The sequence below is a fragment of the Daphnia pulex genome, chromosome 2 (genome assembly GCF_021134715.1).
Source record: "Daphnia pulex isolate KAP4 chromosome 2, ASM2113471v1".
NCBI lineage: Eukaryota > Metazoa > Arthropoda > Branchiopoda > Diplostraca > Daphniidae > Daphnia > Daphnia pulex.
Window position 1 is genome coordinate 10,952,984 of NC_060018.1, and position 17,903 is coordinate 10,970,886.

Genomic DNA, 17,903 nt, shown 5'->3' on the forward strand with positions numbered 1-17,903 from the left:
CACTGACAGTCGAGTGAGAGAGGGGGGGCAAAGGAAGAAAACTTCTGTGGGGTAGGTGCACATATACACGCAATCCTGTAATTCGTCAAGGGGCTCAATTAGACCCTTACGCGCACAGTCCAGTAGCAGCCTCATCGACGTCTACGGTAATCGCATGTCGACTTCCATTATGCAAACGCATTGACTAAAAAAAACTGATGGGGGATACTGGCTCTTTTGACATCCTGTCGTTATGAGAAGCTTTAAGATTTAAAAGTCCGGGCTCGTCTATTGCAATCAGCCACGCATTTTCGCTTTCTTTGGATTACCCACTTAAGGCAAAATAGTTTCAGGATTTTTTTTAAGAACTGCAATAGAATATGATGCGTATATTTGTTAAAACGCATTATTTCTGTAGCCGTTTTCTCATCAACGACCACTTCCAACTCAAAAATAGGTCCAAATTCTTCAAGACCTAAACCTTTTTTTTTCAAAAAATTTCATGCTTGCAACTTTAAATTTATATTCTGGTTTTTACAAACGGGGCGGAACCGAGTACTAAGCTTGAAAATTCGACTAAAAATAAAGTAGAACCAGTAAATTCTTCCTTCGCACGGGCGCTGATTTGTAATCGAATTCTCAGTGTTACGGCAAATAAAAATGACTGCTGGGTGGACTCACGGCGGCGACGACCGTGGCGGTCTCTATTACACTTCTCTGAAGAATTTACCATAAAGAAACCTCCTCGTTAACTGCGGGAGGCTAAAAAAGTAAAAAAAAAAAAACAAAAACAAAAAACCAAAAAATAAAAAATAAAAAAAAATAAATAAAAAAAAAAATAAAATAAAATAAAGAACCAGGAGATGAACCTTTTTTTTAACGGCAACTGAACAGCCTAAAACTCAATATGTTGTAGTCGTATTCGTACCTCATTCATCCGAGATAAAATATATGTTACTTAATGTATTAATACCATTTGAAAAGTGCACGGAAGAATTCTTTTAAGCAGCAAAAAAGGAGTGATCGCTTTTTTCACAGGATATTTTTCCATTCCAACAGACGTTGCCTCGCCTAAAAACTATGAGGGATCAGTGAACAGCAATTTTGGTCAGTTCAGCCGTGATCTAGGAATCGAACGCAGTGCAGCTTGTGAAGCCTAGAAATTCGTGAGGGAAATAATTTAGCTTAACTTACGCATGCACCCACCCGAAGGCGCATGCATAAAGTTTCCTTTTTTAATGGAGATGGGGATGTAACCTAAAGAAAGCTATTGGTCACATAGCACACGATGCGGTAGGAGTAGGAGGGATATGAGGTGAGAAAGCGAAGAAATCTCTTGTATGTGAAAAGGAGAAAGGTCGTAAGAGAGAAAGAACGAGAAGAAACCGAGCGAGAAGAGAGAAAAAAGGTGGATAGGATGAAACAACAACAACAGCAGCAGCAGCAGCAGCAGCAGAAAAAAAACGTGACTGTTCGACTTAATGACAGACGAGTGATGCTCATTAGAGGAGCATAACGTGAGACTAGGGTCTTCAGGCGGGTATGGTGAGCTGAAAGTTTCTTTCCAAAAGCACAGCCCTGGCGCCTCACAAATTGCTTCCACCCAGCCCACCATCGCTCCAAGTTATATCCCACCACTACCCATGAGAAAAGTCGAAATAAAATAAACCCTCTCTTTACTTTTCGACATCCGAAGCAACATGTTTTTAGAGCCTAATTCCTTGTTTTCTAACCCCTGGCCGAACCGTACGAATGTTGTTATTATAGCCAAGCAATTATGAAATATGAAATGAGTCCTATATATTTAATATTCTCTGCGCCAAAAAGAGCATCATCCTCCATAAAAATTCCGAGCAAATATTTTCGATTAAGATCCTTTAAAAGAATTACAAAGACAACATTTATTGCTGTATGAATCATACTTACCGCGTAACAAACCTTAGTTCAGTATGGGTGCGAAATAACTCCGCCACAGTTACAGTTATCTTTACATTTTATTTTTCCCGAATAGCCTTTCCCAGTTCGTCTTAAGCAACCAAACCGGGAAATGCACCGTGGTCGATATTTTTTTTCAAAGAAAAAGGTGATAAGCAATAAGCAATGTAGACATCGTGGCCATTTAGAAGAAAAACTTTTGTTGGTTATTGAACAAGATGTGTAAATTCATAAATTTGTATAAAATCAGACAATTGCTAACGATTTTGTTCGACCAATTTTTGGCAATTCAGGTCAATATTTATCGGAATGTGAGAGACACACCGAAGCGGCAGAGCAATACGTCCGAGCTGCTTCACTCGCGCCAACTGAATATGAAACCGTTTTTAACGCAGCCAACACGCTTCGCCAAGCAGGCAGGCACTCGGAGGCTGAACAGTATTACAGATCCGCCGTTAAAATCCGGCCTTTGGTAAGTTTATCCAAGTTTGGAAAAAAAATATAGACATAACATATATACATTCCACCTGTTTTCACCACAGGATGTTCGTTTTTATTTTAATGAAAAAGAAAAATACTAAATAAAACAAATAAATGTTTACAGGAAGCGACAAGTCACATGAACTTGGGTGCGATGCTTCACGTCAATGGCAAGTTAACAGAAGCCGAGCAAAGTTATCTAGAAGCTTTACGGCTCAAACCAGACGATCACATCACTCGGATGAACTTGCAGAAGTTACGTCACCTGTTGATGAAGAAAGGTATCGTGTCCTCTTCCTCTCATTCGTCTCCCCCTTAGTGAATGGTGCGGGCCCGACGGAGATGACACGCCAACTCGCGTGATGGTGACCCTTGTATCGCGTGCTGTGTACCCCCAGAAGACTGGGCACTGTGGATTATCATTTTTCCTTGGCCGATGGCTCGCTGATCATGCTCTTCCCATGACAAAGACGTGAGGAGAGTCGAACCAATCGAACCTGTGATAGAATATTGTACGATGTGTATTAGTACATAACTCCCTGTCACGTATGCTGATGATACGTAAACCTTTTCAGTTTTCACCAACTCTTGCGCACTTTGCTAAGAATGAGAGAACCCGGTACTGTCAGTGACTAATTCTGACATTCTGACTAGTTTCTTGCTCTCTGTAGTATTTATTCCCACATAAAAAGGCGCTATATAAATTAAAGAAATAAATTTCTTCCTCGCCACAATTTGCCTTTAAACCGCTATAAATGGATTTTTTAGAGATTCATACAGTTAATTTTTCTCGGCCACTTTAGAATGTTATATTTCAAAAGTTCGTATTCAAATTTGGGACCAGTTCAATAAAAAAAATCATACAAAAAGAAAAAAAAACAACAAAAATACAAACAAAAAAACAAAACAAACAAAACAAAACAATAAAAAAATCAAAATGTACGTAAACCCAAATGTAGTCTGTCACGATTTTTTTCTTCGTCGTTCAAATTATTTAAAATTGTTTGTTTTAAAAGTTTTGCGACTAAAACAATGATGTCCTGGGGAATTTTGTAAGACTTTTACGACAAAAGAACCAAAGAAAAAACAAAACAAAAAAGAAGCAAGTTACATGAAATCCACATTTCCCGCTGGTTAGACAGAAACAAAGTATCAACGTATCAACACTTTATTAACAAATTCGATTCATATGAAAGAAAAGCAATACTTTCCTTAATGTAGTCCTTCGTCATTTTGTTGTCAAACCAATGGCTGATCAGAACACGGCTACGTGTTCAGAACAAAAATCAAAATAAAATACACTTTTTAAAAGAGCCGATGCATTATTATGTATTTATCGAAAACAACTTCAAAGGATGCTGAGGTGAAACAATACTTTCTAGAAGCTCAACACATACTTTCTAGAAGCAGACTTGCCACGATAGGAATCTTCTATTAATCACGAACCCAATCAAAATAAAAAAATATTTCAATCAAGTGGAAAATTTAGATCGCAATCACAATCAATTTTTCAATCAATTTTGCGCGCCACCTAGTTATAGAATTGAAATTGATTACATTTACGAAATGATTTGAATTGCTCAATATGTTGTCAAAGCAGCAGAGATCACACGGCAAGTCTGTCGACTTGAGAAATAGTATAGTTGTAAAAACAATGAATACGGACACCCCCTGGGTTACATACAAATGCAATACAAAAAAGAAAAAAAAAGAACAAAATCTTTCTTTTTATAGTTAATTAACTGTAAGTAAAGGTTATTTGAAAATATAAGGCCTTATCGACGAATCTTCTTTGTTTATTAATTATTATCGCATATTTGGGCTCAAACTGAAATCCCTTGCTGCGCGCGCGAGTTTCCCGATAGGAGTGGTCCAACAATTAGAAAATAGTTTTCCTCAAGTCTATATTTTGATTTTCCGATTTTCCCTTTATCCTTTATGGTAAAATTTATTGCACTCCGGAGAACTCTAGTGTCAAAAGAGGCTGTTGGTTTATATTACAGATGAATCTGTTCAAGTACAACCATTTGAGGAAAATGGTTACTTGGTTAGAATAGATTTCAATCCTACAGTTCCTCATTGTTCACTTGCCAGCCTTATTGGCCTCTGCCTGAGAGGCAAGATTCAGAAAAATATGGTGGAAAGGATCAAATTGGACATAGTTATTGCAGAGGGTAAACACAGCACAGAAGAAGAGAGTAAGTCCTAATACCATATTTAAATGTTCAAAAAAGCTTTCATAAAATATTCTTTTACTTTATTCCCATCCAGTCAATAAACAAATCAACGATAAGGAAAGAGTCGCCGCCGCCGATAGTTGATAGTTGCATAAGAGATGAAGAATAAGATTTTTTTTTGAAGAAAAAAAATAAAAGACAATAAATTTCCTCAGAGTATTTTGTATTCCATTCCATGAGATATCAACTCACAAGTATGAAAGGCACTGCAGAGTCAATTTCATCGCACATATACACCCTGGATTGATTTTAGTATAAGACTAGAACAATTACCAAAAAGCTCCCTGGTATATTTATAAATTTTGCAAGTGTTATCTCTGGTAAGAAGAAAAGCATAACCAAAAGCGACAAGCAAGTTTGTTTCGTGAAAGACTTGTAAACTTAACTTTTGAATTTCCAAAGAATTCAAATCTAAACCATTCAAATTTCAAAACACAGAAACATAATGCCATCGGTCGCCAAATGAAAGTACTACATATTTCCATTCCGGAGTGCAATAGCCACTTTTGACGCTAGAGGACTCCGGACTCCGGAGTGCAATAGCCACTTTTGACACTAGAGCGCTCCGGACCCCGGAGTGCAATAGGCGTGACCAAACAGAAAACAGTAGAGTAGACCGAGTTGACTAGATAATAGGCTGTGTTTATATAGCACGGCTTTATAGCAATGCGTTAGAACTCAGAACCATCTAACGGCAGTTTAATAAAACACGAAAACACATATTCGAGTTTATAATTATGATGTCGTCGCAATATAAAAATCTAAATGCGACGGCTCCATGTAAAACCTTGTCTTGCACAAGATGATCATTTTCCTAATTGTTTAACTCTAAGAAAAAAAACGTATAAGACATTAATGAAATAAACAACTTTCCTATCCAACCAACACAGTCTCACTGAGAGGAACAACGCCATCTGTTGGTGTGGGTTGGGTTGAGTTGGGTCAGGAAACAAGTCGTTTGGAACATGGTCTCACTCCATATGTACTACTTAGTCCACAATCACGGCTACACTTTTGCTTGTGGCCGGAACAGGGTACGAAGTGTGCGAAGTGGCCGATAGGGCTTGTCTTTTTTGTTATTATTTACGTTGTCTGCTTCTTTGGGCGTCCCTAAACTGCGAAAGCGAAATGCGAAACGCGAAACGCCTAAAATGCGAAACAGCTGTGCGAAACGGACCAAAACTTTGGGACCGTTTCGCGGGACCAAATGCCGGAGGGCATACTAAAGAGCGAAACATCTTGCGAAACAAAAAGTTTTCCTTTTCCCCACAGAGGTCCAAATTGACGGAGATTGCCACCATTTTTCATTGTCTCCCGCTATGATGAGGCATTAAAGGAGGAAGGGGGGGCAATCAAATTCGATTTCTTCGCCACTACCCCTGTATGTTTTAATGCGCATCTTATGATTAAACAAATAAAAGACATAGAGCAGCACGGTATGGTGATATTTATATTTGTAAATAATAATATATTAGATAATGGCACAGGGATTACTATACATTACATTAAATTATTTAAATCAACTAGTAGGCTACGTGCTCAAAGAAAAATTGGGCATCAAGGCAAAAATCGGCCATGAGTGCCTTAAATCAAGCTAAAAATCAAAGCTCCCAACCCTCCCATGTTCCAAATCAAGCTCAAATTTAATCGGCTAAAACTTTCCTTAAAATTAAGAATGTTAATATGATTGATACATGAATTTAATTTCTCATTAATTTTTTTATACCAATCTTTTAATTAAAAACACCTATTGCATTCAAGGTATTCCGTATTCATGGTCAACACACAAATAGACCGGCCATAAGGTGCACGAAATGACGAAACTCGTTTGTTGATGGCGTCCATTGTCGTCTGCTACCAAGACGTTTACACTGCGACGTTTCGCACACACTGATTTCGCAGTTTAGTACTACGGACCCAAAGACTAAAATGCGAAACAGAGTCCCAACTTTTGGGTCCGTTTCGCACAGCTGTTTCGCATTTTAGACGTTTCGCGATTCGCGTTTCGCTTTCGCAGTTTAGGGACGCCCTGCTTCTTTCGTAACGTAATTTGGACGCTATGGCTATGAGCAAAGAAATTCAAAAAGATCTTGTATCGTTCCTTAGGTCACAAGAAAGAAGTGACAGATTAAACGAAAAAAAAGGCGTGATCGTATATTAAGTGCCTCCGCGGGAACAGGAATGCGATTACGTGGTCTTTATCAAAAGAAAAAAACCACTCCTTCAGTTTCGAATCAAAAGAAGAAAAGTGATACTGAAGTGACAGCAGAACCATCATGCACTTCAACCGTAAATATTCCAAATACGTTGAACGGCTCTTTAGTTGAGTCTCAGTCTAGTATACCATCAGCAGTTGACAATGTTGCTGAAGATCGTTATAATCATGTTAATGAAAAGTAAACTTCATTGAAAGCCAAGAGTCTTACATTGCAGAGGAAGCCGAAGAAAGTTTGAATCCTAAATCAGACTGGATTCACAGAGTGAGTGAAATCCACCAAGACTGGGCATCTGTTAAGCAGAATTTTCTTGAAGCTTTCGTCTCTTCACAACGTTTTGTAGCTTCTTGGTGTGCTGATTGCCAAGATCCAGTCTTGCAGCACTACATTTGCTGTAGCAGTTGTCGAAAGAAGAGATGTGAAAAATGTGATCAACTATTTCACAAATCAGAACCATTTCACCTGCGTACCATGAAGATACTTCCATGATTCTCAAGCCAGAGAATTTATCTCGTGTGGTGATGTTGTGACTTAAGGTGTGTATTATAAAAGTAATTCATCATGTTTATTGCATTGTAATTTTAAAATTTATCTGCAGATATCCCAGTTCCTTATGCTTCTCAGCCTTATTTGATTGCAAGAAGTGTAAGTGTTTAATAGCTTATACAGTTACAGCTGGTAAAAAGAGAGTAGTGATCATTACAAAAGACGGTATGTGTTTATTTTGCTTATTTTCATGTTTTTTAAAATATTATCTTTTGTTTTATTATCCATGCAGGCAGATTTGATCTTCATTTCCCACAGTTCACTTGTGCTGAATGTGGCGAGCAACGATGTGCCAATGAGGCAGATTTTGTCGGAGTTCACAAACAATCGAGCCATGAACAAATTACTAAATTTTGTTTTGGAAGTCTGTGATGCATGAACGAATAATCTATTACATACACATATTTAACTGAACTCTCCAGTTTTTTACGTCAATTTGCTCGAAGGAAGGTTTTGGAGTACGATACTGGCCGACTCGTCGGATGTCTACTAGGGTAGTCTATTTTCGTTCCCTTATGGTTTTGAGCGTAATTCTGCGTAAATAAAATATGGAAACCCATAGAAGCATCTATCAATATGAGAACTACATCTCGCATGAAATTTAATAAATTCCCGTCAGAGAAATCTGAGGAAAATGAGGCTCAAAGATGATTTTCGTGGAATTTTAGCCCAAGAAGCTGGTTTTTAATTTAATTGAGGGGTTACTAGCTAATCAAAAATAGTTTTAATCAGTGATAAAGATAGAGTATAAGAAGGACAACAACATACTAATCGAAATAATCGAAATATGCAGTCAGAATCAGCCTAATATGTACACAAGCATGTGTAATCGACGGCCAAAGAATATTTTCTTCCGCGCTCTCTTAATTTTTTTGTTTTTTACCCCTATTCGTATCTTAAAAACCAAAGAAAGTTGCTCAATTTTCAGTATGTTGTTGTCTTTCTTATACTCTATCTGTTTCACTTTTTAAAACTATTTTTGATTAGCTATTTATCCCTAAATTTAAATAAAAACCAGCTTCTTGGCGGCTAAAATTCCAAGAAAATCATCTTTGAGCCTCATTTTCGGCAGATTTCCCTTGCGGGAATTTATTAAAATTCAGGCGAGATGTAGTTCTCATATAGATAGATGCTTTTATCGGTTTGCCGCCATTTATTAACCCAGAATTAGACTCAAAACTATAAGGGAACGAAAATAGACTGCCCCAGTAGACATCCGACGAGTCGGTCATTATCGGCACTTCAAACCTTCCTTCGAGCAACTTGAAGTAAAAACACTGGAGAGTTCAGTTTAATATTTGTATGCAATAAATTGGTTCATGCATACAGACAATAACAGATAATAATTTAATTACATTGAAAAATTTTTTTTTAATTAAAATTAATTCGTTAAATTTTGAAAAGTTGTCAACGTGAATTCTGCAAAACCAAAACTTTTGGCGGCTCCAGACTCCAGACTCCGCACTTACCCCCCGTCCAACCTGCACCTGCACCCTGCACTTTACCGACACCCTTGATTATTCACCTAAAAAGGTGACACTAGTGGCCATTCCGGGAACCTCGACTGCTTGTTGCCATAAGGAAAAGAGCAGCCACGATTGTGGACTAAGCAATACATATTGCCCCGCGACTAGCCTGGTTTTACCACAGATGGCGGACGATTCGGATACTGTGTTCCACCTAATATGACGTTAGATTTGTTGTTGGTTGCCAATTTATGATTTAAAATACGACAATCACCTCTTGCTGCTTCCGTGTGAGCAACCCACGCACCGGGATCAATAGGGCGAACGGGTTCCGTACGGGGTAAAGTGAAATATCCTTTTGGATTAGGATACCAACACTTGGCGACTACAAGTTTGATTGGGCTGACAGATGCAAATAAATAACACAATGTACTAAATGTTAAGTTGGAAAGCAAAAAACAGTTATGCTTACCTAGGTTTCTGGACAACTTCTCGTAAAACGCGAACGGCATCGTCATTTGACATATTTTCAAACCTTGGAAAAATTAGTATAATGTAATAAATTTACGTAAATAAAATTATTTTTAAAGCTAAAAAATGTTCCTTATTCTTTTTTCATCATATTGCCAAGTTAAGTGTTGTGATCGTGAAGGACTATGCTGAAAATTTCGTCAAGTCACGAAAAGCTGTTTACAAGGGACCTTATGGTCAGTCCCTCCATAAATTCATTGTTCCTAGCTATGCATTTTTCCTAAATTTTTTTCTATTTTTCTACAAAAATAGTTAAAATAAGTTTCAGACTGCAAAATATGTTTGCCATTACAGTATAGATTATCGTTATTAAGTTATTCAGCTTTGAATATTGCCAATTCCACAATAGTTCACTCAGCCGCCGCCGTATACACAACCAAACGCAATTTGTATGCGGCGGCGGTCTATAGGGCTCTTCGGCGTCTGTTTTATTTAGGCGTTTTTCGGGCTGTATTTTCAAGTATCATATGTATTTTCAACGATAATGGAGTAAGAACAATTGTAAACAAGAACAGTGTAAGCGTGCACCAAACAAAGGAGTAGAGCGAGCTTACTCACTTTGTTCTTACTCCATGATCTTTGAAAATAATCATGCCCGCACCTGATTCTCCACGCTGCGTTGCCAGATAAAACGCCTAAATATTCATTTCTCTCCCAAAATTTATGTGGCAATGCTGCACCCCCTCATTTCTTAGCTGCCTCCTCTCACCCCCCAATTTCCATACCCCTCTTCCTTTCTTCTAAAAACAGGGCAGAACACGTCCCGCTCTCCCATCGACAGGTCGATGTCTCTCGCTCTCTGTCGTCTATCCGAGAGGAGATTTTGAGGAAAGAGATTCCAATGCTGCGTTTCATAAGTCGAAGAAGACCAGAGATTTAATAGAATCAAAATGATACATACTACCATACTGTAAAAAATATGTCGAACAACCCTATTACCTAATTTCACTTTTGATGGCATCGGTGACCAAGAAGTTTTTCCTGGTCGCCTTTTTGTCACTCACGTCTTCCAGTGCGGTTCTATCCATATCAGGATCTTCATTGGATTCATTTTCTTCCAAATGCTTCCTCAGGAAATGAGTACGGGCGTTTGAATGGGACGAGTAGTTTTTAAAGCACCACTCATTAGATGAGGTTCATTAATGCTTTTCTGCCATTTTCTCACTGTGGTGCTGGAAAAATTCTCTGGTGAAATCACGAACAACATCTTCCATTGGGTAATGCTTCGCCACATTTTCGTAAACATGAAGTTCATGTAGGTAACCCTATAAAAAAACGTTGTTGTAACATTCTATGGTGAAAACCTTTAAAGCTGTGCTTACCTCAACTTCTTGAATAAGGACTGGGGAAAGCGCAAAACATATTTCTTTCTTTCCAGAATTTAACAAAGTGAAAAATGTCACTTTTTGCTCAATGTACAGACACTGTCTGTACATCAAACACGTACAGATCGTGATTACATGTGATGTTGTCACTACACATCCTCCAGCGTATGAAGAGTTCGTCGGCATCTGTACATGGATCAGGCAAACCATGTACCTAAAACAAAAAGGAAATCACGTTTAAACAAAATAAAACACTGCTGCAATGATAGCAATGTTAGGTAGTTGATTTAAAAAACTGCTGCAATGACAGCAATAGTAATTACAGCACGGTCGTAAAAATAAAAAAAATTGCTACTAGAGCAACATCTCTACAATTGAAAACATTTAACAAATTGCTGCTAGAGCAACATCTTTAAATTTAAAAAAAAAATTAACAAATTGCTGCTAGAGCAACAACTCTGGATATCACACTTTTTTAAAAATTGCTGATAAGCAACATTACCGTGTGCGACACATTTTAAAAAATTGCTTCAAGAGCAACACAATGGAATTTTTAAAAAAATTTCCACATTTACAGCAAATTTAAGGTTGTCTAGCTATTTTTCGTTGTTAGTCAACTTGTCTCTGGATGACACAACTTTGCTAATTAGCGCTGGGATTTCCGAAGATGTTGCGGGCAAGTGGGAAATTGTTGACAGATCGATAGAGTCCAGGAAGGTCCAGGAACGCCTTTGAACTTTTTTCTACTTCAAGTCTCTTCCGCTCCAATTCCTTCTTTTCCAATGCTGTTTTTTCAGCTACTTCAAGTATCTTCCGCTCCAATTCCTTCTTTTCAAATGCTGTTTTTTCAGTCTCAACGAAGGTATCAAGTAACATCCATTTCTCACGAACACGAACATCTACAACATCAAATATCTGTTAGAACTACACAAGGAAATTAAAATGAAACAAGTTTACCATTAATCCGCTTGATCTTCTCTTCCTTATCGGTTAGAAAATTTAAGGATTCCAGTTTTCGATGGTAATCTAGAAGAGAGGATAATTTTCCTTTTTTCGGACCCATATTAATGGCCATTACCTCGATAGCTTTTTCGGAGTCACGGAGAGACTCGTGCAATTGCCATTGCTCTTCCTAGAATATTTCCAACTCATTGCAGATTGCATCACTTTCTCTTAGAGTTGTGCTGGCATCACGGTACTTTTCTTCTTCGTCGTGTAACGTCTTCAAAATTACTTCATACCTAACAAACGTAAAATAAGAATTACACTACATTAAAGGGGGAAACAAAGGAAAATACCTAGCAGCCAGTTCTTCAGCCTCTATTGACAAGTGAATGTCTTCTTCATAAAAAATGTTGGATTTCGAAGCTGCGGCAATGCTTTGTTGTTTTAATTTAGAAATGCCAACTTCTACGTCGTGGCTGGCCAAAGGTTGTTGGAGGGCTCTATGGTGGTGAAAATAAAAATGAATACAAGAGAAATCCATAAAATTTAAAAGTAACTTACTGTAGCTGCAATTCTGTTTCAGTTAGCCAACAGCTAACGTCTGTTGGAACAAATACCCTAGCATGTTTAAATTCCAAGTCTTCTTCAACAATGGCATACCTCTTCCGATAATCAGCAAATATCTGCCTCAAAGCTAATTCCTCTTCATTAAGCATTTTTCCTTTGGCATGTGTGAGCCTTAGGCTGTTTCATTTTTGACTTTTTTTGAAATTTTGGGGGGACGCTCGGATTATATGTTCTTATGATATAATGAGACTATCCACCAAGTTTGAGCTAAAAAAATAAAATTTGATATGCGCGCCTGTCGATTTTCTCCAAAAATTGGCATTTTTTCGCATTTTTTTTTCGAATAACTTTTTTTCCACTAGTTATTTTTTTCACGACGCTTGCACATAAGTTTCTAATCTTGTTATAGACCTGCACACCGAATTTCATCAAAATCAGAACAAATTATATATGCGCGCCGAGCCAAAACTCTATATTTCCTTGTTACATTTGAATAGGTAGGCAAAAAACGTTAACGGACAGATAAGCCAGACTTTTTAGTAACATCAATTTTTTTTCTGTAGTCTTCAACTACCTGCAACAGAAATTCCTGTTCTTCAACAGAGCCTCCTTAAAGTCAGTTATCAATTTTATAGCTCTTTCCGCGCAATCATTGACTACTTCTAGTAATCGAACCATTATTTTTACCCTTCGGTACCCAAACATTTTTTCCCAAAAAGAAACTAGAGCTTGTAACCAATCGAGACGTTTCCCTTTTAAATTCAATAAATTTAAAAGAAGCCAATTCTTTGGTCCGATGAAATCAAGTAATTGCTTGGGGTAATCAATGGTATTAAGATAAATCACAGGGAATTTTGGTTTTCCGGGTGGGAAGGTTCGTGGACGGGTGTAAGATAAAAGTTTTCTGTTGAAGAACAGGAATTTCTGTTGCAGGTAGTTGAAGACTACAGAAAAAAAATTGATGTTACTAAAAAGTCTGGCTTATCTGTCCGTTAACGTTTTTTGCCTACCTATTCAAATGTAACAAGGAAATATAGAGTTTTGGCTCGGCGCGTATATATAATTTGTTCTGATTTTGATGAAATTCGGTGTGCAGGTCTATAACAAGATTAGAAACTTATGTGCAAGCGTCGTGAAAAAAATAACTAGTGGAAAAAAAGTTATTCGAAAAAAATGCGAAAAATGCCAATTTTTGGAGAAAATCGACAGGCGCGCATATCAAATTTTATTTTTTTTAGCTCAAACTTGGTGGATAGTCTCATTATATCATAAGAACATATAATCCGAGCGTCCCCCCAAAATTTCAAAAAAAAGTCAAAAATGAAACAGCCTAGAGCCTATCTGCTGACTTTCTCGTAACAATAATCAAAGCTTCCTTTATGGCAACAGCGTCCTTTGAGAGGCCTGGTAGCTCTGATGATGTACACTTTGACAATTTCGTCTCCCACGTTTTTAACAGAGTTTCAAGGTTCGCTTTGGCTTTCTCGTACTCTGCCAAGGACTAAACAAATAAAAATTAACAAATTGTTGCAGTCATTACATTTGTTTGAATCACTTACTTTCGTTGCCAGTTCACTTTCCGACTGCTCTCTGTAGCGTTTCGAACATGATGCCTCACAATTGCCATCCAGCAACCTTTTGGTCCCACTGGGTGCTACCACAAACTTTTTCTTTGCAGCTGCCGCTTTTCCAGCCGCCATGTTCTCTTTTCCTTCGTTGAGCAGCTACACGACAGAAAGCAAACATATGTCAATAGTAGTTTAAAAATGAAAAAAACATCTTAACTTTACCGCTTCCCTCCTATTTTCTAATTGTTGCATCCATGCAACCCAATATCAAGCGCCTTCAGCCTCTCAATCTCCTGGGTTTGTGCTTTTCTGATTTTATTCCGATTATTCCGATTACATTTGTTTCTCTTCCACTTCTGCATTTCTTCAGCATTATATATTTTCTATTTTTGTTCCTTATGGCTAAGTTTTTTCCCAACATTTGAAGCCATTTCGAAATCTTCCATTGTTCCTACAAATAATTGAAACATTTTGAAAACCCACGAGAGCACAATAAATTACAAAATTGCTGCTAGAGCAACTTCTCTGGATAAAACACTTTTTTAAAAAATTGCTGCTAGAGCAAATTTTCTGGATAAAACACTTTTAAAAAAAATTGCTGCTAGAGCAAATTTTCTGGATAAAACACTTTTTAAAAAAATTGCTGCTAGAGCAACTTCTCTGGATAAAACACTTTTTTAAAAATTGCTGCTAGAGCAACTTTTCTGGATATGACCCTTTTTAAATACATATCAAGTGCTATTGCTATTGCCTTTGCCTATGCTGAAGTGAATTCTTTTTCCAACAATACCCCCGGGCTGTCAGGAGGCCAGTGTTTTTATCCAATAGGCTTTTATACAGAAAACGCGACGATTTGCTGAAAAGTCTGCAATTAATATTTCCAATTGATGTATTTTTCTTTTATTACTTTTAGCTATTCATATTAAATGACCCTTGAAAAACTAAGAAAAATTGTTTCAGTTGCCCGCTTCAGCCTCATTAATTCTCTACAGAAATTGCAATGCTATGAATATGATTTGGTATACCTGTTTTATGACGAGACACAATCCTCTGTATAGTAGGCCGGTGATTTATTCACGTTTATTCATTAGGCTGTCTTAACAATAAACGGCTGTACAATTTTCGAAATGGTGTCCATATTTTTCATTGGCATAGTAGTAGTAGCAAAAATTGGAATAATCTTGCTAGTTGCTACGAATACTGCCATTAGGACCAAAGCTAGAAAACCATTTCAGCTCGAAATTTTTTTTCTTTCCATTTTTACCATTCTTGATCCATGCCTTGATGGTGACGACAATATTCTCTTAAACAGATTAAATGATACGAGACTTTTTAATCCTGAGATTAAGGGTTCAAGTCCCTTTTCGGGCGAAAATATTTTTTTAGAAATAATTTATTGCTTAGATTTACCAAATATGAAAATTTTATCATAACAGTAAAGTAAGTTTTTTAAATTTATGCGTTTCAAGATATATATCTTAAAGTCAAAATTGTGTTAAAAAAACTTTGAAAAAATGGTTGATAAAAGAAGTATTCGAGGCGGGACTCGAACCCGCAATTTTCGGATCGCCTTCATATGTAGAAGTCCGACGCCTTATCCATTAGGCCACACGAACATGTCAAGGAATGATAGTCTTGTACATATACCGTTAGAACGACTGAACCGAAAAAAGAAGAAGACTTTTAGAAAGAAAAAAACTTTTCGTCCGTAAAAAAGTAAAAAACCTTCCTTTCGACATTATACTTTGGATGCCAATTATTCAATTAAAACGAAAATCGTTTTGGACTTTATTTTACTATACAAGTCCGCTGCAAGTCTAGACTATATTGTATTTCCCTTTAGTAGCCTACTTCATCTAAGAAAAAGTGAAATCAGACAGAGATTTCAGAGAGAAAAGTACAAATAACTTTATACATTTCCATGCCATAATTAGGTAATCTACGGAAACAACAGTACAAATACAGGTGATTGTTTGAACAGTATGTTCTGAGTTATATCCAAGTGCGGCATTATCAGCTTTAACTGGTTTTGATTTCATGGACGTTGTCATGGCTACACTTTCATCTTTTACAAAGTGCAATCTTTCTTAATTTAAATTTGTTAAGGCGTGTTTAGGTAACATATGTCCTGAATAATAATCTAATGAATAGTGTCAAACGAACAAATAAAGGACCAATGCCATTGCTGGATAATTTCCGTCGCAAGTGATCAGGATTTTTCAATTGTTTCGGAATGGCGTAAGCTTTTGTGAGTAGGCCTAGTTGTCATAATGTCAAGCATAAATTTTAAATTTAAATCGAATATTTTAATAAGAACTAGGTTAATGAGATTTGCCCATGGCTATCCATTCAGCGAGTTCAACGAATCCCACTTGCGCATTACCACCATAGCACTTTGCTCGCTAGGCCGCGCGTTATTTATCTTTCAGATCAAGTTACACGGATGTATTATTTCCCTACTCCTATTTCCTGTCCAGCACTTTTTGTACATTTTTCACTTTTTAAAAAATAACAGCTTAGTCTCAATAGCTAGATATTCTACAGACTAAGTTATTTGGCTCAGTATAGGAATTACACAATTAATTGCCTGCAGCAAACCGGTCCGCCTTGTACGGGAAGAGTGAAAGTCGCACTACAGTTTTCCAGCATGTACATGCGATGGCAGACGATGTTCTTCGTAACTAGAAATTTAATTTTCTCCTATTTCATTATACGACTGAATTTTCTTGGTAGGGAAAACGAATCAAAATCAGAATTAGCTGCTTTTTTTTATTTAAACCAATAAATCAACGAAATTTATAGCTGCCTCTGTGGCCTAATGGATAAGGCACCGGCCTCCTAAGCCGGGGATTGCGAGTTCGAGTCTCGCCAGAGGTACTATAATTAATATTTTTTATGTTGCACAGACTGAACGGTTTTTATCTAATCAGGCTGACTTGGATAAATTTATCGATTCTTTAATTTTTCAACGCTTATTTAAGATGAGTAGCATTTTTAAAGTAGCAAAATCAGTCCTTTAATGAGCGATGAAAAACCATGAAGCAATTTCATTTAATTTTTAAAAGAGTGATTGATTTTTTTAATGTACGAAGTACGATATAGAATTCTCGAATCTAAAAATATATAGGCCTATATATTTTTATATCTTATTGTTAAAAAATATAAAGCGGATAAAATAAATCTGAAAATTCAAGCCCGACTTTACTTCAATCAAGACTTTTCAAAATAATCTAAGATCATCATCAGCACTAAGTGCATCATCAGCGCTTAAATGTAGTTAGTTAAGAAAAAAAATTCCACTTAAAAATTGCAAACTTTATATCAATCGCCGCCTCTATGGTCTAATGGATAAGGAAGCGGGCCTGCTATACCGGGGATCTGCCGGAGATTGCGGTTGCGAGTTTCAGTCCCACCAGATGTAGCAAATGTACAACGTACCGAACAGTTCTCCACAGTTTTCTTATTTGAGACCGACTTAGTATGATGACGAGTATTGTCCGTTTGTTTGAGACGAACATGCGCAAATTGCTCCAGACTGTTGGAAAAAGAATTTACTTCATAGGCGATAGTATCCATCAAGGTAATCTTTGCGTATTTCCCATCGCGATATATGTATATGGTCTAAATTATTTTGTCGAATGAAATACGGAAAAAGAACACGAGTGAAGCTGTTTTTTTTTTGTTTTTTTTTCCAAATGAGTAGAGCTACACACTCCTGAGTCCTGAGCCAGCCACGTCAACCGCAGCCTACTATCTGTAAACTAAACAATGAATATAGGCCCACAGTGCTTGTTGCCAGGCCGTTTCTGTTTTCAAAAAAAAAGTAAAGGGGGGGGGGGGGCTAAGGTGAGGGCAAAGAAAGTGAAAGTTTTTCCTGGGGGGGAAAAGGCACGCTAGTAGGGGAACAATAAACGGCCATACTTCGTTGGATATATGAGACCTTGTGATAGTAAATCTCCCCATTTCAACGAGGAATAGAAACATTTTTTAAATTTTAGATAGAGAATAGAGAGAGAGATCACTATACAGTGGGCGCCTACTGTATGTTTCTGTTCATGAAGATCATTTTAAGTCATTAACATCGGTAGAGACGGGCACCGTAATTAGA

General features: G+C 37.2%; 2 protein-coding genes, 1 long non-coding RNA gene and 2 other non-coding genes across 6 annotated transcripts in view; 3 read left to right on the forward strand and 2 right to left on the reverse strand.

Annotated features, from left to right (window-relative positions):
• LOC124188991 (protein O-mannosyl-transferase TMTC2-like) overlaps positions 1-5,016 on the forward strand; it is a 28,913-nt gene extending 23,897 nt beyond the window's left edge. The window contains exons 9-11 of one of the 2 annotated variants that reach the window (XR_006872558.1): positions 2,208-2,386; positions 2,519-4,592; positions 4,666-5,016. Coding sequence is in view for 1 of the 2 variants with exons in the window: in XM_046581932.1 (XP_046437888.1) it covers positions 2,208-2,386; positions 2,519-2,713 (374 nt within the window). In the remaining variant the exon portion in view is untranslated. Of the gene's footprint in view, positions 1-2,207; positions 2,387-2,518 lie in introns of both variants that reach the window. The other variant, XM_046581932.1, reaches the window with a different exon arrangement.
• A 1,587-nt stretch (positions 5,017-6,603) lies between these two features.
• LOC124204224 lies at positions 6,604-7,807 on the forward strand. The gene is made up of 3 exons (XR_006878792.1): positions 6,604-7,383; positions 7,446-7,558; positions 7,626-7,807. It is a non-coding gene; the product is annotated as an uncharacterized LOC124204224 (long non-coding RNA).
• Positions 7,808-8,940: 1,133 nt separating this feature from the next.
• LOC124208728 (segment polarity protein dishevelled-like) lies at positions 8,941-9,387 on the reverse strand. The gene is made up of 3 exons (XM_046606617.1): positions 9,332-9,387; positions 9,134-9,261; positions 8,941-9,073 (listed from the first exon to the last, which is right to left on the reverse strand). Exons 1-3 carry the CDS (start codon positions 9,382-9,384, stop codon positions 9,024-9,026), a joined length of 231 nt encoding a protein of 76 aa, XP_046462573.1. The 5' UTR covers positions 9,385-9,387; the 3' UTR covers positions 8,941-9,023.
• Positions 9,388-15,326: 5,939 nt separating this feature from the next.
• On the reverse strand, positions 15,327-15,411 carry Trnar-ucu. Its single transcript is given in 2 exon segments — positions 15,327-15,362; positions 15,375-15,411. It is a non-coding gene; the product is annotated as a tRNA-Arg (tRNA).
• Positions 15,412-16,599: 1,188 nt separating this feature from the next.
• On the forward strand, positions 16,600-16,672 carry Trnar-ccu. Its single transcript has one exon. It is a non-coding gene; the product is annotated as a tRNA-Arg (tRNA).
• The last annotated feature ends 1,231 nt before the right edge of the window (positions 16,673-17,903 follow it).